Source organism: Meriones unguiculatus, chromosome 15 (genome assembly GCF_030254825.1).
Source record: "Meriones unguiculatus strain TT.TT164.6M chromosome 15, Bangor_MerUng_6.1, whole genome shotgun sequence".
NCBI classification, from domain to species: domain Eukaryota; kingdom Metazoa; phylum Chordata; class Mammalia; order Rodentia; family Muridae; genus Meriones; species Meriones unguiculatus.
The window spans coordinates 33757303-33780299 of record NC_083362.1 but is presented as its reverse complement, the minus strand read 5'-3'; the positions used below and the strand labels follow the sequence as shown (position 1 = coordinate 33780299).

At 39.4% G+C, this 22997-nt stretch overlaps 1 protein-coding gene across 3 annotated transcripts in view; it reads right to left on the bottom strand.

Annotated features, from left to right (window-relative positions):
- The window catches only part of Stxbp6 (syntaxin binding protein 6), a 247991-nt gene that overhangs the window by 188115 nt on the left and 36879 nt on the right, over positions 1-22997 (bottom strand). For 2 of the 3 annotated variants that reach the window (XM_060368316.1, XM_021652412.2), the window contains exon 2: positions 2911-3099. The exons of the other annotated variant lie outside the window; for it this stretch is intronic. In XM_060368316.1, the coding sequence (XP_060224299.1) occupies positions 2911-3064 (154 nt within the window). In that variant the 5' untranslated portion in view covers positions 3065-3099. The remainder of the gene's footprint in view (positions 1-2910; positions 3100-22997) is intronic. 3 annotated transcript variants of the gene reach the window in all.

The window sequence follows — 22997 nt, the reverse complement described above, 5'->3', positions numbered from 1 at the left end:
ACCTGTGTGGCCAGTGTATATGAACTGATTTATCAATAAAAAAAAAGTTGATGAGGTTGTCCAGTAAGAAACTGTAAAATTTAATTGTATTGTGAATAAATTGGATTGAGCACCTTTCTCCTTCCAAAATGTCACAGCTAAGTCACAGACCTCTGGTTCTCAGATTATAAATTATGTATGATACTGAAAAAAAATCACATAAACACTAGTTAAGATACTATATTAGTATACCAGTGCCTAGATGCATACTTTCCAACTTCTTCTTTTCTTCATTTTAACACTTTATAATGGTTAAAAGATGGTTAAACATTATTTGCAGACCTAATTTATACAAAAGTTGTTTGTTGTAAATGAATAGCTGGTTTTCATCTACCAAACTACAGTGAGTAAAGGAGTTGGCCTCCCAGAAAACACAGGCAATTTACACTAAGAGCAGGAAGCAGCTATCATCCTTGCTTTCACTTTAAAACCTCCTACTTGTGCTTCAAAAAAGCTGTCCTTAGAGATGTAAAGGAAATGAAGAAAACCAGCTACTAAGACTACGATCCCTCTACAGGAATGCTGTCCACCCACAACCCAATCCAAAACTCTTTAGCCCTTTCTTCCAGACATGCATATATGCATTTTTCCTTTTTGTCTTCCTCATAGTTTTTAATTATGTGGATTTTTAAAAAGTAATTAATGTCTATAGCAACCCATCTAAACTGAATATTTTTTCTTATAACCATATCCCCAGCATCTAGGACACTCAGCACATAAGAGATAAAAAATATTGATTTACTTGTTAGTTAAAGAACATTTAGTTTATCATGACTATTATGCCTCTAAGCTGTACATAATCAGAAAATTAAAGTAGCTGTAACTTTGTCTTTTATAGGGAAAAAAGAATAATGCGATAAATGTGTGTGTCAAAGCTACCTGGCTCTTTTCTGCCCTGGTTTTCATTCTACTGTCAGCTAAGCTGTCATATCTACTTTATGTACCCTCTCACAGGTCAAAAAGAAAAGATAAGGATGGAGACTTTCAGAACAAGGGATTTTCCTCATAAGAAGGCAAGGGAAAAACAAACACTGTCATCTCAAACTTCCCACTCAAAGGCCTTGGTGATTGTAACAGGAATGCCACTGAAAGTCCCAGGCCATTATCTCCAACTCTGTGAGACATGGTTATACTGCTTCCCTGAGATGACACTGTTAGAACGCCATTATCACTTTCAGAGACTTTATGGATAGAACAGGCAGATAATGATATACGTCTAAAAGTAAACAAAAATCCTTGTCCTTCAGTTACAGGTACACACCAGACTAAATTTAACTGCCTTCTGGACCAAGCACTTTTCATTCAATTATGTTTCTATACGAAATCTCAGAGCAGGGAAGAGAATCAAGCTTTTAAAAGGTTAGAATATAATGTGTCTGTGCTCAGCCAAACACAAAACAACATTATTGGTATGTACTGTGTACACTGTCAGCAAACAGTGTACAAACAAAAACAACAGCGACAGAAGAACCTCTAGGATCCAAATTTTAAAATATAAAAGTATTTTTAAGACCTTAACCTTATCAACAAAATCCTAGGCTGGTACTGAGAAAGGCTTCCTTAAACTAGAGAACTTAGCTTGGTGATTAAAAACACTGGATTCAATCCCAGCACCTGCATAGTGACACACAGAGGTCTATAACCCCAGTTCCAGAAGATCTGATTCCCTCTTCTCACCACTGTCATTGCACACACATGTCATACAGACATATATGCAGGGAAAACACCCAAACACATAAAATAAAAAGAGAAAAGATTAAAAAAAAAAACAGCCACTGATTCTTAATTCATCACCTATTTGGTCAGAGTATAACTGTACTAAAGAAACACAAATATTTTCTAAGACTCAACCTAACCCTAATTTAGGAAAAAGAGAGTAGTGTTTCAGGTTTATTCTCTCACCCTCTAGATAAATAAGAATTTTCTTCTAACATTTGTAAAGGCATGCTTAGCAAAGTGCTATGTTTTCATTTCATTCTAATCTAAAATAGTCATAAATTCATATTTATCAATGAAAAGTTATTTATACCTTGAGCTTAATTCTGACTAAATTATCAGATCCTTGATTTTGTTGAAAAGCTAAAAGAGGGTTTTAAAATTAAAGTTTTATTCCCAAACCACAACTCAAAAATATTTTGTAAAAGATGAATTATTGTAAGCTTAGTTTATCATTCCTATCATGAGAAATATTACAAATGCCCTTAGTGCTTAGCTTAGCATTACCCAGAAGCTCATGGAAAATTTATTTTGATTTTATCTCAAAAAAACTTGGTTTGTATCCACAGTAAATCCCACAGATCTCCTCAAATCACAAACAGAGAGAAAAAGATAATAATCCAACAAAATTCTAAGCTTAGAAAACAGATGGTTATATTTCACAAGGCAGTGGCTGTCAGGCAAAGCTATGATTTGTGAACGAAATCTTCTTCCTCCTATTCCATAAAGTACCAATATTTGCTTCAAAAAAAAAAAAAAACTATTACTAATTGTTGGCAACAGTCTAGGAAAAAAACAAGTGAAATTCAGTCTGCTAGTAGTGACAATTATCCAAATACCAAGAAGGGTTCTAAAACAAAACTCCCCGAGGACAGACACTCCCTCTGAAGAAAAGAACAAATAAAGAAATGCCTGCCAAGCTCTGCAGAAACTCTTTGGCAATTGGAATACTGAACTTCAAGATCTTTCTAGTACAATGAAATCTCAACCACACAGGATAAGGCAAGAGTAAATAAAGATGAGAGATGACAACAAAGACAAAAGTAAATAGTGGAAGGACAGATATTACCAAATGAACATGATCCTCCCAGGGGCTTTAGAATTAAGCATTTTTAAAACAAAAGTTGTTTTGCTACTGTTATTCAGTTTCATTACCTGACAGGCAGATATAAGTTAAATATTCTCCTTGACCCCCAGTTGCCAAGAAAGGAATCTTTTTCTTTGTCCTCCTCTTGACTTGGACGGCTCCCAGCATTCTTTCATCAAGAGGTGCAAAAATTTCCTTGCTGATGGCAGATTTGGCACTCATTGTAGAGCAACCGAGGAGGGCACACAGGAAATTTTCTGAAGAAAAAGAAAAGAAAAGTTGGAACTGATGATATTGAAGGGCTTGTGGGAATGATCAGTGAGGTGTTCCATCTGTTGCTGTAACCTGTGCATTACAGACACATTAACAGAAAGCTCTTCAGAGTGTACTATAAAGGTACAAAGAAAAGGGGCTGCATTCTCACTACTTGAACTGTCAGCACAATGTGGCATGAACAGCAAGCAATGGGCTCTAGGGGGCTTGCTAATCTCTACCTCAGCTGTGCCTTCCCCTAACTGACAGCAGGATCCATCCTCTTCCTCCTTTGCCAAGAACAAGTGACAATTGCGATTGAGAAGTCTGTAAATCGAGTTGTTTATACTCCTTCCAAATCTCCTTTGACTCCAATGTAAATACAATTGACTAACTCAGTTCATAATGGAAATAATTATGTTATCTTCTATTTAATACCCATCTAAAAAATATGAAACCATTAATTTCGTCACTGCACAGCTGCCTTTCCTCAGCTAAGTAAGGAGCTCTGTTTATTAGTCTCCTGCAGTGGGCCCTACTGTTCAGTGACCCACTGCACAGACTTGCCACCATATGGACCCTTGCCAAACCTTCCACATTTTCCTTCATCCCCAGTGGGCATGGAATTCTGAATCTACATCTGACTAGTGCCAAATATTTTGGAAATGCTACCCAGCAGTTCCCACTTTATGCCCCTGGGGTACCACTTCGTGGTAGTGGGTGACCAACCATGGAGAAAAGGAAGTAGCATGTTTCCTCAACAAGGCACAGACTAATGCAGTCAGAGTCCTAACACTATATTTGGTTTGCTAAATACTAGAATATATATATATATATAATTATAAACATATATATATATACAGTATTACCTATTGGCTTTTATAATTGTTTCATAATTATTCTTACTGTTTAAAAATGGCCTTTTTATTTAGACAGAAAGGAGGAATTGTTGGCGGTTGGCCTGGTGTTATGTATTCTAATGTAAATTATTGGCCCCCAACATCTTTTCCCTGCTCAGAAGGGCACATTCTCACATAATCCTATCCTTATGTGAGCCTATCCTTGTTGTGTAAATCTATTTTTGTTGTGAAAACCTGCCTAAGTTATTATACCTGATTGGTTAATTAAATGTCCTATACCTGAGCAGGGCAGAATGGGATAGGCATGGCTAAGGTTCTCAGGCTTCTGGTTCAAGAAAATCACAGGAAGACAAACAGATGGGAAGAGAGGAGGGAGGAAGATGCCAGGATAGGTTAGTGTGAAGAAAAAACCACATGGCCCGAAAGGACGGACTCCAATAATGGCATGAAAAATTCCAGATGAAGAATACAAGCAAATACCGTGGGATTATGGATGGAAGGTAGACCAGATGAGGAGGATTAAGGTGGATGGCATGGGAGATGAATGGTGAGGTTATTGAGTCAGCATAGGTGAAACCCTGCCCAAGGTAAATAGGCAATTACAAAATCTAACAGGTGTCCGTGTTTTCTTATTTCTGATAGTGGGTTAAATAATACTGCCATGATAATCTAAGGGCTAATAATAAACATTATATTGCCCAACTCTCACTTTTTTATTTCTTTTTGCAATACCGTATTTTCAAACACATCCAGGAACTCACTGAAGTGCACCTTCCCCAGCTGTCATGGCTTTTGCTTCCACATCTTGATTCACATCTTCTCAAGCCATATTGAAAGGCTGTCTAGAACTAACACCACATTGTGTGAAATCCATCAGAAAACCAAAGAGGGACACCTGTTTGACCAGGATCTTTAAAAATCCTATTCTTTTGACAACTGATGAAAAATTAAGTGATATTTGTTACACTTTCTTACTTTTTTATACTAATATTCACAAATGGAAGGAGTATAAGAAGAAAAAACTAGTAACTTCTCTGAACCCAAGTTTTACAACCAAACAAGCCCCAATTTAGCTTTCAGATCCAATATACAAGGGCAGAGATTGATGGGTGAATCTCAGTATTTCTCAGTTTACGTAGCACAGTGGTTCCAACCTTGCTAACGCTATGACCCTTTAATACAGCTCCTCATGTTGTAGCGAGCCCTAAACCCAAAATTATTTCTGTTGCCATTTCATAGCTATAATTTTGTTACTGTTTGTGAATCATAATATAAATACCTGTGTTTTCCAATGGTCTCATGGAATCTCTGTGAAAGGGTCGCTCAACCAGGAAAGGGGCTTAGTTAGGACAACAAGGAGATGTCTTCACCTCCCTCTTGGAACTGAAGAGTTAAATAGTTTAATATGTTCAGCTCAGGCATTCTAGTGCCTGAGTATCTTTTATTAACCTTAAAGATAATAGATTTTTATTAACTCCTATTAGGATATGAATAATGAAATATCTTCTGAACTATAAAAATTGAATGAATGTACCCATGCACAGCAGAAGATATCTGGAAGATTAATATCCAACCTAATAAAGCCTCAGTTTTTTTTTTTTTCATGTATAGATACACACGAATATACAGTTTCTTCTATACAAAAATGAGGCCATTTTCCTTTGAAAAATTTCTACTGGGAGAGTGCCATATACATTCTAGGGTCAAGTGTCTCATTTTTTGTTTGTTTGCTTGTACAAAAAAACTTTCTGGTGTACTTGAAAGTGTATGTTTTCAGTGTCATACTGGGAACATTAATGTACAGTGGATTATAAGTGAAAGAATCAGACAGTAAGCTTAGTTATCTTAAATCCAGTTGCACATCTGAATTCAGTAAATCAGAATCTTATAAATTGTTTTTATAAGCAACCCCCTAACTCATCCTCAGGTTGCATGTACTCATCTGGCTACCAAGTTTAAAACCTCAACCAGAAAATTAGCAATTGGTAGAGTAGGGATCATTTTGGGATAGGGCACATATGCCTGTGTATAAAGAGTGAGTCAGGTGAATATTTTGCATCTGTTAGTCAATTCTTCCATGTAGCTCAACGAATATTTTCAACTAATGGTTCTAATAAGAAGAAACTAGAAGAAACCAGATAAGGTGATACAATAGACAGATGAATCTGATAACATTCCAAGTTTCAAAGTAGAGCTACTACAAGCTCAATGAGCTATTATTGGCATAAACAAGCCTAGAAGGCTTGCCATGGGGTGTGGGGGAGGGAGGAACCAGCAAAGAATATCAAGAACCCATAATTAAGGCCTCACAAGGCTTACAAATGTAAGACTGAATTAATAAGATACTAAAGTATTTGAACAACACTCTTAAAGGAGCCACACACTTCGAAGAAGAGAAAATAATACAATATATATTCTAATATATATAAGTATAAAAAATAAAGAATACAAAAAATATTAAAAAGAACGTTCTCTAGCCTGTCAGAAAAATACGTGATAGGACATAGAAGGGCAGGGGTGGGGTGGGGTCCCAAATCCACTTTATATCTAGTCTCTACATCCTGTTCAAGGGATCCAGGGCCAAAGCCCAGGTCTTATTTACCAGTGGAGGTCTTCAGCTTATTCTGTTACACAAACAAGTTTGGAACCACTGTTTGTGGTGGGGATCGTGGCCCCCTGTACTTAATGACTTAATTGTTTTTGTTTTCAGACAAGGTTTCTCTGTGTAACAGCTCTGAATATCCTGGGACTAGCTTTGTAGACCAGGCTGGCTTCAAACTCATAAAGATCCGCCTGCCTCTGCCTCCTGATTGTTGGGAATAAAGGAGTGTGCCACCGCCGCCCAGCAAATGACTTACATGTTAAGCAAGCTAGTAAAAATGTTTCCTGAGCAGAAGCCTGTGGTAGATGCTCTGCACTATACTAATAAGGAATCCCTAAATGCCTTAGCCCTTCATGAAGTTAGAAAGCACTTCCACATTCAATCCCAAATGTAGGTCAAGACAGCTGAATGTATCATCTAAAGACCGCAAATAAGAATCATTAGATATGCCTTTTTTATAATGGTAAATTATTCTATTTTTAGCCAATTCCTTTTGGGCTACAGATGATGGGAAAGTATTATGATTTCTTCTTGTGGAGGTAGCATTTAAGCTGAAGCCCATTGAACCAGAAGCTTGACTATTAGAGAAATGTGTATACTGTAGACTAAATGCATGCTTATCTGAGATTCATTTCAAAAGTAACACATTATAGATAACCTAACAATCATAAATTTCCATTGCTTTAAAATGGAGGAGCTGGGACCCATCTACCTAGTGGCATATTACATTTTTTTTTTTTTTAATCAGGGTCATGCATATAGGAAAAAAGTTCAGGTCTTTGGAAGACTCATAAGTTAGGGTGGCAGCCGTCTTAGAACTCCAACCTCAAAGGGTAAAGACAGGGACTTGTCAGAGCAAACTCACTAATGAGACTAGCCATACTGATGAGTTGTGGATTTGACTGTAAGTCCCTGTCTCATTAAATAAAGTGCAATATAATTCCCCATGTGCAAACCCATCCATGTTCACATGCGACCCCACATGCTACACATGCTACAAATGAACACATGCACACCACATACACATGAAAATGGAAAAGAAAAAGACTAATAGATAATTATTTGAGAAAAAATGAGCATTAAATAATACAGAGTGAAAATAAGAGGCCACAGAACAAAAATGAGTTTCTGAATGTACAATTGTAGTTGCATCCACTTTGTTGTTACTGTTGTCCTTGTTCTTGTTTGGTTTTTGTTTTGTTTTGTTTGAAATAGTAGCCTTTATTGTTATCTGAACTCACTCTATAGACCAGGCTAGCTTTGAACTCATGGAATCTACCTGCTTTGGCCTCCTAAGTGCTACAATTAAAGGCATGTGCCACCACACATGATATATTTACATACTTATGCCCAGAAAATGTCTAGAAACAAGTTGGCTACTAAGTTCATATCATTATTTGAATTCAAAATGAGAAAATAAACCAGAAAAATCTTCTCCTTTTCTCACTGTCACAAAGCTAGAATGTTCTCATAAAGAACTGTGGTATATATGCAAGATTAGAGTCTCACAACAGTGTGATGCAGCCATGATCATTCAGGCCTTTACAGCCATTGAAGCAGGACATTCGCCCCAAGCATAGTTGGATACCATAAAAAGCTAAAATATTACGCTCAGGATGCGAGGCTAAGCAATGCACTCAGGGTCAGCCGCTTTGGACCCAGAGAAGAGCATGTCTGATTGCATGCGGGTTGATGCCCCAGGTCCCGCCTCTGAGAAAAAGGTATCGGACGGGTCTGATGCTCTTTGAGTGGATGACACCTAAATGAACATCAGTACAAAGTCCCAATTTATTTCTAATATCAGAGATCAGACCTCTACTCTTGCCTGATGAGTCTAAAACAAAAAGGGGGAACTGTAGAGAGCTGCGGAATGCTGTGCCTTAAAGATGGAGCTGGTTTCTGCCTTCCACCTTCCCGATGGTGAGTGCTCTCTGTCACGAACAATTCCACATTTGGCTAAGGCTGAGGATCTGGCTTGCTTCCATGTATGTGGACCTATCTGCATTGCCCACGTGGCACACCTGGGTTGGCTACCCAGAGGCTATTTAAGCTGTGGGCTGGCTTTCCCCAGGGTCAGATGATTGTTCAAGGTTCCTCAATAAACTGCATTGAAAAAAAAAAAAAAGAACTGTGATTTCATACCTGCTCCCCACCTAACCTGAAAGCTATAAAAACACAGCTCGTTGAGATCCAGCAATTAGACTTACTCTCTTTGATTCCAGTCAACACCCAATCATTGTGAGAGAGGAGAGAGAATGCTATAGGTGATTAAGGGGCTGGAAGACCATCATTAAAGGAAGAACTTTCCTCTGTGCAGCCTCCTGCCTAGCCATAGCTTAGAGAAAATAAAAGCAGCCACATGGCAGCTTACATTTACTGCTGCAGCCACACACCTTTGGACAAGACTACTGAGCACCATACACAACAACATCAGCCACAATGAAGTCTTTAAGAAAGGAAGAGTCTCCATCATTGGGTTACTATGAGACTTGACTTTCTTTTCCCTAAATATATACCCTCTTCTGTAGGAGACACTGTGTACACAGGATTCTTTCTGCCTATGTCGACTTCAGATACAGGAAAACACTACTTTCATCTCTTTCCATGTTTATTTGCAAAATCAATCCTTTGTATAGGTTTAATACTCAATACCAAACCCTGCTCTGCCACAGACCTGGTTTACAAGTTTATTTACATCATCCTTGTATTTGTAAATCACCACACCCTAACATTAACAAACAGTATGACAAACCATCATGTAACACCAAAATAGAAGAAGAAGAGCAACAACAACAAGAAGAACAAAAAGAACAAGAACAAGAACAAGAAGAACAATACTTTGGCTTGAAATCATCACCTACAAGAGGGAGCTCTGGAAGCAGACAAGTTGTTCCAATCATGTTCAAATACAGGCAAAAAAAAAAAAGAAAAACACACACACACAGGGTGGGGTCTAAATGCATCTTAATTATTTGCTATGTTCAGCATGCTTGCTGAATTACTGTTCTTGCTTCACTGATGCTAAAAAGAAGACATAAAAAATAAAAAAGGTTGAAGATTAAATACATACACACCAACACAAACACAAAGTGGGGATCTTTAGCAAATATAGGTTTGGCCTTTACAGCAGATACTGACATGAATATTAGGTAAATTTTAAGATTCCTCAGTTAAGCAAGTGGTTAAGTAAATTATTGTATTATTTGCTTCTCAAGGGCTAGGCAGATTTGAACCTAGGAAACACAATTCCGGAAGATTCTTTGTTCCTCTGTACCATCTTACATTGAAGAAATGGAAGAGGAAGCAGAAATGTACTCTAAGTAAATCAAAACAAACTTCATTATTTCATAATCTTCCTCTGATCACCTTTGTTTCTGATGAGCAAGATATTGCTGTTACCCTTGCCCACCAACTACAAAGTTGTTGGGACACAGTCATTCCTTGTTGCTATCAATTTGTCTTATGTGTGTACATCATGCAGCTTTGTTGGCAAAGACTTTCACATGCTGCCATTTTCTTTCCACAAGTTAAACTGGAGACTTAGCACATAGGGTAAGACTCTGAAGCAGCTGTTCATCTCCAGAAAGACTGTTGGAACCCAAAAATGGAAATATGTAAGAATTCTGAAGATGTGGGAAAAACTCCAAGAAAACAAGACAAGAGTCTCATGACCTGTTTCTTCAAAACACAGACTTGTTCTTGGAACCTGTTCTCCTGCTCCTCCCAGGTGCAGCAGACACAAGTAGGTTTACGTCAGCTGCCTCTATATTCATACCCCTCTATGGAAACATGCATTTCTGCCATGTACGGCTTATCATTGGAATTGTATAGTTTACTCAGGTAACTATTCTTAACCCTCCTAGTATGTCTGATGTTCTGCATAAAGTTGGTTATTGCATGAGATTTTAGTCCTTCTTACTTGTCGGCCCTGCTTTCCCAGATTCATTCCACCAACTAGAGTGGCAACAGAGGACAATGCCCAGTGAACCTTACAGCAAAGCTGTCTGCCACCCTCCTTTTGATTCCAATAGGAATCAGTTCTTGAGAAGATCTTGGATGGTTGCCATGAGTCAGTTTTAAGGCTATTTTCCAAACCAGAAAAGGCTTAACTCTGAAAGGCATTTATTTCAAAAGTTTCTGCTGGTTCTCAAGGGAAGCTCCTCTTTCTACTCCTTTGCCGTATTGCCCCACTCTGGCATTTCAAAAACACAACTTTGACCTCTTGATTTCCATCCCTCACACATTCTGAACCTTCTATCTTCTATCTTCAAGAGACCCTCGCTTGCCAGCAGCAATGTCCCAAGCTTCAAAGTTTAAAAGACTCCACAGGGTTAGTCCATACATTTTGCTTTACTGAGAAGGCTCTCAGAAAGACTTTCACAACCAGTAACTATTCCTTGATATCTTTCTTGGTTCCTACCCAGCTACAGTTAACACATAGATTGAAAGACATTGTCAGACATACTTTGACCATTTGTACACTTCAAATTTTACCAGCAGAATCATCTTGGTGACTGTCTACTTCATTCAGTTCTATCTAACTCAGAAGCTGAGTTCCAAAATCATACATCCAAAGAGAAATGAAGCCAAACGTAGGACTAGACAGTGTTTGGACTGTACACTCCTCTCCACTTCATTGCAATGCTCTCCGAACAAAATTAGAGAAACATGACATGAGGGTGTAAAATATTACACTAATCCCATAATTGTAGATGTTGAGAAAAAGTGTACACTGGCAGAATGGAGTGAAGACTACTGTGGGGACACAGTAGTGACACTTCTCAGATTGATTCTTTCTCTTGAGCATTGGCACAAAATTAAGTCCTAGTCCTACCTCATACCCATAGATTTCTAAACTTTGATTTTAGACCAATACCTCTTTTCCTCTTGAATTTTCAGTTTGTTTTCTCATTTGGTTTTGGAACAGGCCCAAGTGGAACAGGCTGGGTAATCCAAGAAGCACAGAATAACTTTGGCCTAGTCCCAACCCATAGAACTCTGTGCTGACTTCAGTTAGCAGAAGTCCTTCTACAACCTTGGTGCGCTGAGCCAAAGTGAGGTGAATACATCCAGGGTAACTCACATGTACACTATCATTCTGGAAATTAACGCTTTGGCGCTGGCAGTCTCCACACTTGGAGCCAGGTCAGCTGTTGTATGGGCTTCTTGGTACCTATTCCTGGCTAGCAACAGAACAGGAAATCAGTCGAGCCAGTGCTTGTCTTTGAAATGGTACCCTTCAGCAATACAAAAACAGCACCAGGTGCCTGCAATCTGTAATCAGTGCTCTATTAAAAGGCTCTAAGAAATGGCAGGATTACCCTGATTTCCGCAGGCAGCTGCACGAAATCCTGCTGGGTAACTGCAGAGTCTTTATAGGTTCACTAAAGCGATGAGCTGGAATGCCAAGGTTAGGATTCAGCTTCAGAAGACTGAGAAATCTCTGTCGTTGGTATAAATAGGTGAGTAGAGATCCCTAATTCATGTCTCAGATTATGACAGAATAACCTATAAATTCAGGTCAGACCCAAGGCCCACATGCAAATGCAGACTCTGCCCCATCCAATCAGCCATTCTGTCATTCAATGCCAATCCCTTTTAATCAACATGGAACAGAAAATAACTAACTTCTGACCTAACTAGCCACAACAATATTTGATAGTGATGAGGGGAGAAAAACCTGTCAATTGAATACTATCTAAAATGAACTCAATTAACACCAGTATAAATGTAATAATTGTGCCTCATGTTGGCAAATTAGAGGGGCATTCAAGTCCGTGTGACCCTGGAGTTACTCCTACCCTAATTTAGAATTGATAAACAGTGAAAAAAAAGTCTGCATTTTTCATCATCAATCTAAGCCAGTGTAAGCTATTGATATAAGCCTGTGTCTGCATCTTTGAAACAGGATAGTGTACCCACTTCACAAGACTATGTGAAGGACTATGCCCAAATCAGCTCCCACATGAGGTGCCTTGCTCTGGAGAGAAAGCCAGAGTATCAGAATATCTGATAGCACTTTTCATCACATGTCCCACACAACGTATTTGATAAAAGCTGTTCTCAAATGGCACCCTACTTCATCTTCCAAATCTGTGATGACAGAGAAGGCATATCCTCATTGCACCTGGAAAGAAAAATGGAAACAATGGTCTTGCCTCAGCAATCCTGTCCTGCCTCTACTTCCCCTGCCTAGGCATATAAATTGATAGCCTAAAGAGAAAATAATGACAAGATGTAGCTGAAGTGTACTGAACTATGAATAGTGTGTGACCTGGGAAGACGCAGAATGATAAGGACATTTAAAAGAAAAAAAGAGGAAGCTCAAGAAGGAGGAGGAGAAGGTGGAAGAGGAAGAGAAGAGAAAGAGAGAGAGAGAAAGAAAGAAAGAAAGAAAGAAAGAAAGAAAGAGAAGAGAAGAAACAGAAAATGTACATGCAGATGAAAATTCGATATGGTAACCCTTTCTACAAACTGAAGATTCTGAAGAGAATGAGCAACCCTCCAGAGAGCTTGTATTCTAGTGGGTATTAACAATGTCAACACTAAAAGCATAGCTCTCATCTTAAATGGAATAAGAGCATTTTGAATGACCATGGCTCAGAAACATAGATGTAGGTTATCCCAAATTTCATGTTTCAATGTTTAAGTCGTAAAGCAAAGCAAGTTTGAATTACTTTGGTGTGTACTTCAAAAAGGCAGTTAAAGCAAGACAGGAATAGCTTTTCTATAGGCTCATGATGTTATCTGACAATATTTCTTAGCTTTGGGTTGGTGAAATCCAATGTGACTTCTAAATCAATAGATTCCGAAGGATTTTAGCTATTGGTCATAGAACATTATTTCTGACACAGAGGTGAATAAGGAAGGGCTGTTCTGGGGGCCAAAGCTAACCCAAGATCAGTTAGCTGGCCACTGAAACTGTTATATTCCAATCTTTTCACACTATGGAGATTCTAATTAATCAATATCTACAACACATATTCTTCTCAGGAGATTTTATTCACAAGAATAACCAACAAAAGTCCACAAATCAATACAGTAGCTAAAAAGAAGCTGACTGGGCAAAGGGATAAAAAAGCTCTGCCCTTTGCTACTAACCATCAGGCTGTAAAAATCAAATAATGGAGGCCAAGATCTGCTCCCCAGTCTTAATGACTGTTTCTGTTCTTAGCATATAGTTCCCCTTTTCAAAACTGAGGTAACAAATTCATCTGTGGACAGAAACTCTCCCATTCACTCACTTTCTCCCCCCCCCCCCCATTCATTCAACATTTTCTGAGGAATTGCTACAGTCTGGGTTCTCTGTAAGATTTACAGATCACAAACAAGCTAGGAATATTCAAGGAAAAAGACCAGAAAAGGAGGCGAGCAACAAGATTAAATTAAGAATGAAAATTTTCTGTACCACAGGAGTGAAGGGAGGTACAGTTTAATCCTTCAGAGACTGGAGACTTAATCCATCAGGAGAGACTCTATTAAATCGATCATTGAAATGTAATTAAAGAAGTTTATCAGGTCGGGTTACAAGGATTATACAGGTGGCTCCACTTCTGAAGGAACACCTTGGGAAGCTGTTGGCTCTGAGTGACCTCGTAGGTCATTTCGTGGCATTGTTTCCACCTGTGAGCTATCTGCACAACTGGTCTGTTCCAAAAGGTTGATGCAGGGACTACTCTATAGAAAAGTTTCTGAACAGAATCCACACACTTTAAAAAGTACAAGGAAAAGAAAGTGATCACAAGGAAAAGTGAAGCGTCAAACATGTTGTCTTTCTAGAATGTCAGTTTGACACGAAAGATCATTTGATAGGGTGGAGGTGGAAGAAAACTCTGTTTAAAAAATCATTATCCTGTGGTATGTATGAGCCCCTAAGCTTATTTTCTATCACCAAACAAACCAATAAATAACTCATCTCCGCTTGTGAAGAGGTTCACTGAAGAGGCAAAGGGTCAAATGGAGGTTAAAAATGAAAGCTTTGCAAGAATAAATTGTCTTGGTCTGTGTATATAGCAAAATACAAAATTTTAAGTAAAACACGTTTTTGATTTCTCTTGCAAGCTAAGAGAATTTGGCAGCCTGAGGCCTGTATCCTTTACTGCTCCTACAATCTTAAATGGATGTCATCACTCTGAGGTAAGCATAAGTCAGTCAGCCTTCCATGTTTGGATCCTGCTATTTCTGCAACTGGCCCACTCAAAAGTCCATTGCTTTCTATTCACTGAGGATGTGGATCCTGGCGCATACTGAAGTAAACAGCATACACAACTGTTGGGGGTTGGTCTGGGGCTCTGCACTTTAATGCTAACTACTGGCTCCCGAAATCTGGTCCCTGCTCGGAGGAGCACTTTGTCTCCTTGTGTGCACCTTGCCTAAGAAATTACTCCTGTTTGTACCTGCGGCAGAGGAAAGGTGAGGTGGGCAGTGCTAAGGTTTGAGGACACAGAAGATCTTGGGAAGGGAGAAAAAGGAAGTGGAAGAAGGAAGAAGAAAGCCATGATGGGTTAGGATGGAAGGAGCCATGTGGGCCAAGAGAAAGAACTGAGAATGGCATGGAAAGGGGTGTTCCAGATGAAGAATAAGCAAATATTTATAAGATTATGGACAGAAGGTACCCCAGATGGAATGGTTAAGGCAGATGGCATGGGGTGGACACTGGGAGATATGAGGTAGCATAGATGAAATTATTTGCCCAGCCCAAGGTGATACAAGTCAATTATAAAATCTAGCAAGTGTCTGTGTTTTTATTTGATTGTGATAGCGGATTAGACAATACCACTGATAATCATAGCGTTAATAAGAAACATTATTAGCCCAATCCCTTTTCTCTACCCTACACAGAACATTTAAAACAATTTCTCAGAAAGGTAGATCAGAACTGAATTTAAACAAACAAATATGAAACACTGACTAATGGGAGAGTAAAGCTGATATATGAAATCATTGAAGTGGATGGGAGTGAGCTAAGAGCATCAAAACAAATAAAACAAAAAAGCAAATATTTTTATCACATAAACATCTTCTATACTCTCTCTCTCCCCTAAAATGTCTACTGTACCGGCAAAGTGCAGGCCCCTGAGAGACCAATATGAACACCATGAAATGTGTCATGGGGGCGATAGGAATGTGCAATAATCACCAAACATATATGGCCAACTAGTATACACTTGTGGAGGAAGTTTCAGTTATATTTCTAAAAAATCAAACTGGCACACCCAGTACAAAAGCAATTCTGCTCAGAAATATTTTTCTTGAGTTAATCATTGAATGAACAGGCAAAGATGCACACTCAAGAATGTGTCTCTACTTGATGGGCATTAGAAATACCAGCCTGGTGGTTCTCTTCCTCTGATATACTGGTACTGTCTCGGCATAAATGCTGGCATTCGAGAAAAACCTTGTAACAAATATGAATTATTTATGTTTTCTCTCTTCCAGTCAAGCACATCTTTGTGTACCTACTATGTGCCAAGTCTGTGCTAGCAATCTCACAGAGAAACAGGGCAGCCACTGCATGCGTTACTGTGACAATAAAGGCCTATTAAGGGAAAATTATTTCTTTCTGGCAGGAAAATGAAACCTCAAGCCTGAGTGGACACTTAGATTTCCAGGTCGCTGGTCTATTAACTAGATAAGGGACAAGTTCTCAGGAAGGTGGTTCATCTAAAGCCATGTTGAATGTATATCATGTTAATGACATAATCTATTTCTCTTTCCCAGAATTCCTGCCCTTAGCACAGATGCTTACATAACTCAATTACACTATATACTGTAGCATATATTACGGGATGCTTTTCTGAATTATTCTGAAAATGGCAAGTTTTCCCTTTTTCTTCTTCTTTCTATCCCCTTTCTAAACATGTCTTCCCTAACACTTAGGGCTTCATTCTTCTAAAGCTCCCCTTGTCTGTCATGTTGCCAACCTAAAACATGATGGCTTTCCCCCACTCTTCTCTATCACCCTTCTCACAGGTTGACTGCCTTGGAGTTTTTCTTGCAAAATCTAAGAAAATTGTCCTTGGGCTTCATTTTGAGTCCTCTCTTAATTCCTTCATTCATATGACTAAGGAACCTAAAAGAGGACCCCACCCCCATGTCCCAGAACACATGGACAAGCCAAGCAGTGCCACACTATCAGGATGCAGTGCAGGAGAGCACTGAGCCTATGTGGAGGTTCTGCACAAGCCCTGCCATCACAAAAGACACTGGCGTAAAGCCATCACAAGCTGTAACAAGCCATCCTGAGCTATCACAAGCCATCACAGGCCCTGCCATCACAAAAACCACTGGTTAATGCCATCACAAGCCCTGTCATCACAAAAGCCACCGGCTTAACGCCAATGGCTCAGTTCCAGAAGAGCTGCATCCTTTTTTATTCTTCTTATTATTTTTGACTTGTAACTAGTCACTCTTTGAAAGTCCTATGAAGTAAATGGCTTAGACTTCTGTGGTTACCTCCAAAATACCTGTGGAATGATGACTTTAATGATGCCAAAGGATCAGTGTAAGACAGCTAAGACAGCATTATTCCCTACATGAACTACTTCTACTACACATCCGTACGTACTCTGATCATTCTCTACGTGTCTTTCTATAATACAGAAGCCTCTCTATGGTTTGGGAAGGCTTCCACGGGGTAAGACTCACTAACCTGCGCCAGCAGAGCTGAGAAGCTATGAAGAAAAAGAGCACAGGATTATAAATCAGGTATTTTTATTCACCAAATTAAGACAAATAACTTAAAACAAATTAAGGTTGATAAGTCCCCTCCCTGACACAATTCTGCAAAGGATCAATGACTTAATTAATGTGAAATCATTTGCTGTTTCCTGATGGCCTGGATGCTTCTTAGCTACACACTGTATTGACCCTCTGTTATATGAGAAATAGCTACACTACTTTTTACTATTCGAGTTCTAACCATCTATCTTACTCTTCTCAATGGTATGTAAATATAAAGACCTCTCCTTTACTTTGTGATCTAGAGAAAGCAAGTTATTAAATGTAAAAGTCATGACAATACAGTGCAGAAAATGAAATGTTTCATCCTTTGCTAAGCAATTAACTTAGAAACCACTTGGAAATTAGCCAAGATCAAAATGCTCAGAAACAAACAAGCTTGATTACAAAATCCAAGTCCTACAGATATCTATTCTGTCCAAGGCAAAATTTAGATGCTCTAATTTCTTAATGGAGCCTGAGGGAGAAAAAAAAAATCTGGTTTGATATACAACTGCTATGCTGAGCTTCCATTTTATTCTATTACATGTTATTAAATTACTGAGAAATTCATCTGAAAAACATAAAAAAACAAAAACAACTTCATAGCCAGATTTTAACAAGGGAAGACACAAGAGGAAAAACTAGTAAAACAAGAAGAAAGAAAAAGATTTCCAGGTGTTTCCAATGTCCCAGACCAGTACAAAACCTAAAGACAGTAACTTGGAAGGAGCTGCTAACAGAGCAGGAACCTCACCTCATGGAAGAAAAGGCAGACAATCAGCAGGGGAGTTAGGACTCCTCCGGAAAAACTAACTCCTTATGAGCATTTGCCCTCAGAATCCCAGCAGGGGTGCTGCTAATTGCCAGCCACTGACTGCGTTTCTAGACAGAGCACACGGTAAACCAGTGATCAGTGTATGGTCGGTAAACCAGTGATCAGTGTATGGTGAGCCTTTCTCGTAGATTAAGAGGTGAGGTTCCCTCATGTTTGTTAAATCAGCATTAAGGGTCTTCATCACAGCATGAGGCAAGATCAGTAGGCACATGCATCCTATGGCTAAATTCAATCTCTACTGCCTAGAAAATGCGTAGGAAGAAGGGGGAGTCAGGGTGGAATGGAGGTGGCAGATGTGGCAGGGTCTCACTAGTTGCCCAAGGTGGCTTGAACTTATTTTTTAGCCCAGGCAGGCTTTGAGTTCATTTTATAGAAACTTATGATCCTCCTGTCCCAGCCACCCAGATGTTAATAGCTGCAACTACTGGCCTACATCATCAATGGCTGCTTCTTGTTAAGTACAGTAAATATTTCGTCTTACTGTAAGGACAGTATATTGGAGAAGATTTAGGGGACTCTATACAGGAAATGAGCCATGCAATAGGGAGAGAAAAGTGTTACTTCAGGAGACCTTGGTTCTCACTCAGTGATCCTGAAGAAGCCGCTTCACTAAAACTAAAACTAAGTGGCGGAGAAGTCCTTGAACCAAGAAGAGCCAGTCCATCTACATTGAGGCATCACTTGGAAAAATAAGTCAGGCCAATCATATTCTGAAATCACGCTGCAAGCAAACATAACTAATACCACCCATAGGCTGAAAACACATCACATTAGTGTCATCCACCCACAGATCAGCAGTGGGAGCTAAAGGTTTGCTGGGAATTATGATGCAGAGAAAGAGTGAGAGGAGACTAATTATACACATGGAAATTTTCAGACAAAGCTCACCTACAGACTGAAGACAGTGTAGCAGAGATATGCAGAGGAGCCATGAAGTGGGAAGAAAAAGTAATTTTTTAAAAAATGACCCTTGGTTACATGTAACCAAATGAATCTAAGAGTCATGAACACCTAGTGGTACACAAGATAAAATCTGCAAGTGTGTATCTCATACTCAGTTTACAGAAAGGCTTACAAGCTGCCCAAATTAGTTTTTACAAGTCACTGTGAGAACACAGGTTAATATGACTATGTAGTTTGTCATGATGAAGGGGTGAATACAATAAAATGTCAGCCAATGTAGAGTTTTAAACACACACAGTGCTTCCACTGTCTATCAGATATCAGCTTGCTTTCATCATCCCAAAAGGCGAGATAAATCCAGTCAAGAGGCATTTTAACGCAAGATGGCATTCGTACTTTATGTAAGAGGAAACATCAATTCAACGTTGTAATTCTCACAAACCCAAACCATAATGAATATATTTTTAAATGAAAATGGTCTGCAGAGATGGTTCAGCAGTTAGGAGGATGAACTTTCAGAGAACTGGGTTCAATTCCTAGAACCCACATGATAGCTCACAACTATCTGTAATTCCAGTTCCAGTGGGTCTAAGCCCTCTTTATCCTCCAGACCTGAGGCAGACATGATGCACAGACATGTGGACAAACAAATGCATAAAATAAAAAAATATTTTTATTTATTTAAAAATATTTTTATTTATTTTTATTTAATTTTTTCATACAATAATACAATATATTTTATCATATTCTTTTTTCTCCTCCAACTCCTCCCATCTCTTCCCACCTTCCTAAACACTCAACTTCATGTTCCTACTCTTTCAAAACTCAAAGAAATGAAAAAATAACAAAAAATTTCAAAATGAACAAGCAAAAGTAAGAAAAATCAACATGATAAAAATATATCAAAACACTCACATCCACATCCACACATATGCATGCACACACACACACACACACACACACACACACACACACACTGCAACATGGAACGAAAAATCCGTGGTGGCACTCATCGGTTTGCATATTCTTCCCCTTGGTGTTTCTCACCGGGTCACAGCATGCGTTTCTCTGCGCCACAGCACGGTGTCACCACTCTGCCAGGCACACTAGAGATTTTCATTTCACGTTCTAGGAGTCTCTGCTTGAATCCCCCTCATATCTTCCCAGGAGCCTACCCTGACTTAGGTCTCCAGCTTGTCACAGAGATGCCCACACTCTCAGTTTCTCTTTTCTCTACAGGACTTCTGTTCTCTCACCCTTGCTCTCCTCAGATCTGATCTCAACCCTCTTAACTCTCTGTGCCACCTCCCCTACCTTGTTCCCTTTCTTCAGCCATTACTGCTATCTATTCTATCTCCCCTTCTGAGTAAGGTTTATGCATCCTCACTAGGGTCCTCCTTATTGCTTATCTTCTTTTGGTCTGTGCCTCATACTATGCTCACCTTGTAATGTATGGCTAAAAGCCACTTATAGGTCAGTACATACCATGTGTGTCTTTCTGGGTCTGGGTTACCACACTCAGGATAATCTTTTCTAGTTCCATCTGTAGCAAAGACCATAGAGACTGAAGAGGACATCCTCTAGCTAAACTAGTCTTCTAGTAAAGGATGGGGAACACCAACCCACCTGCAAAAACTTCAACCCCAAAGTTACCCTGCCTACGAGACATGCAGAGAAAAGGATAGAACAGATAAAGCAGAGAATGCCCAACCAATGCGTGGCTTAACCAAACACCCACCCTATCAGAGAGTGCCAACCTCCAACACTATGAAAGATGCTCTGCTAACCTTGCAGAGAGGAGCCTGTCAGAGTTGTCCTCTGAGAGGCTCTACCCAGCAGTGCCTCAAAAACAGGTGCTGAGTCTCACAGCCAAGCATTGGTTAATGTGTAGGGACTCTGGTGAAAAAGTGGGAGGAAAGAGATAAGAATCTGGAGGTGACAGGAACTCCACAAGGAGACCAGCTAACCAGGGCCCAGAGGGGCTTGCTCAGATTGAAGCATCAACCAAGGACCATGCACAAACTGGAACTGGGCCTGGGCCCACTACAAAGGTGTGGCAGATGAAAAGCTTAGGCCTCATGCGGGTCCTCTAGCAAGTGGGGACTGTATGGAACACTTACTCACTTGCCAGATTTTTGATCACTTTCTCCTGGCAGGACTACCTTGCCAGGTCACAAGGGAAGAGGACATGCTGAGATATGATACAACTTGATCAGCTGGGGTGATAGGAAAGAGAGCTCCTCTTTTCTAAGAAAAAGGGGAGGGGGAGAGTGGAACTGAGGGGGGAAAGGAAATGGGCTAAAGAGATGTAAAGTAAATAAAATAAATGATAAAAAAAAAATACCTGCTAACTCTACCTCTGCTGGATGGTTTTGTCCTCTTGATACAAGCTGAAGTCATTTGGGAAGAGGGAAGGTCTCTTTTTCTCAACGGAGAAAATGCCCCCACAGGACTGGCCTGTTGGCAAGTCTCTAGTGTATTTTCTTAACTGGTTATTGATTTGGGAGGGCCTAGCCACTGTGGTGATGCCATGCTGGTACTAGTGGTGGCCCTGAGTGTTTAAGAAAGCAGGCTGTGCAAGCCATGGGAGGCAAGCCTGTAAGCAGAGTTCATTCATGGTCTTTGCTTCAGTTCCTGCCTCCAGGTTCCTGCCTTGACTTGACTTCCTTTAGGGATAGACTGTTACCTACAACAGTAAGGTAAACATTTTCCTCCCCACGGTGCTTTTGTTCCTGGTGTGTTATCACACAATTGCAGTTCAAAGACACTACCCAAACAGTGTCACCACCTCAGCACCAAGTGTTCCAATGCCTCAGGCTATGGAGGACATGAACGTATCTCATTCAAAGCAACACCATACTTTTCAGTCTATTTTTGATGAAGTACATTAACACCAGCCATAAAAACGCCTAGGTTCGTGTGTGTGTGTGTGTGTGTGTGTGTGTGTGTGTGTGTACATTACATGTATGGTATATGTGTGTAAGCGTAAGTGTACCAGAGCACACATTTGGAGGTCAAATATGAACCTGAGTGCTGGCCCAGGCCTTCTACTTTTTTTTTTTTGAGACAGGCAAACTTTGTTCACCATGGCGTATGCAAGGCTAGCTGGCCCACAGGCATCCAGAGATTCTCCCATCTCTACTTCACATCTCACCACAGCAGTACCACAGTTATACACCATGCTCCTGAACCCAGATTTTATATAGGTTAGAATTTTATTGTCTTTCCTGGCCACTTATCAAACTTTTTTTCTGAGCAAATGCTGTAATATTTTGTGATTCAAAGTCTTTAGAAAACTGGTTAATTATTTAACTTCTTTCCTTGATCTTTTGATAGTAACAAGACTCTGCAGAAATCAGTGGTTGGAACATACCCTCATACATTTATTTTCAGATAATTATGTTAAGACTCCTTGGGATAGGTCAAAATAGAAAGCAGATGAGTAGATCACCAGCTTTATAGATTGAAAGTCATTGGCATTTTCTACTGTCACCTCTTATTTTCTGCTTTGAGAACAGACCAATTCCTGGCTCTGTTTTCTCCGTACCAGCACCAAATTACTTGGTAAACTTGCAAATGTCAACCTCATATAATATTCCTATACCTAAACTTTTGGGTCTCATTTCATTTGTAGTCACTAAAAAATTCATTCAAAACATTTTCAAACTCACTTCTGGTTTGAATTTCAGTCAAATATTGGTCATTTCATTTTTAGGAGTAGAAGAGAGGGGTTAGGGAGATAGAGACACAGCTCCAGAACCTAAAGGACACATGAACCAATGCAAACTGTCTTCTTAAAAAGTGATAACCAGGAGAATGAAAGTGACAAATAGAGGCTGCAATTAGTGAAAAAGCTCCAAAGACAGCTTCACACAGCCTTTGTTTGTTTTTCTGCCTCAGTTTCCTTATCCATAGAGCAAGAATGACATTAACATCAACATTGTGAGATTGTGTTAAGAGTGAAAGGTATACTTTATATAA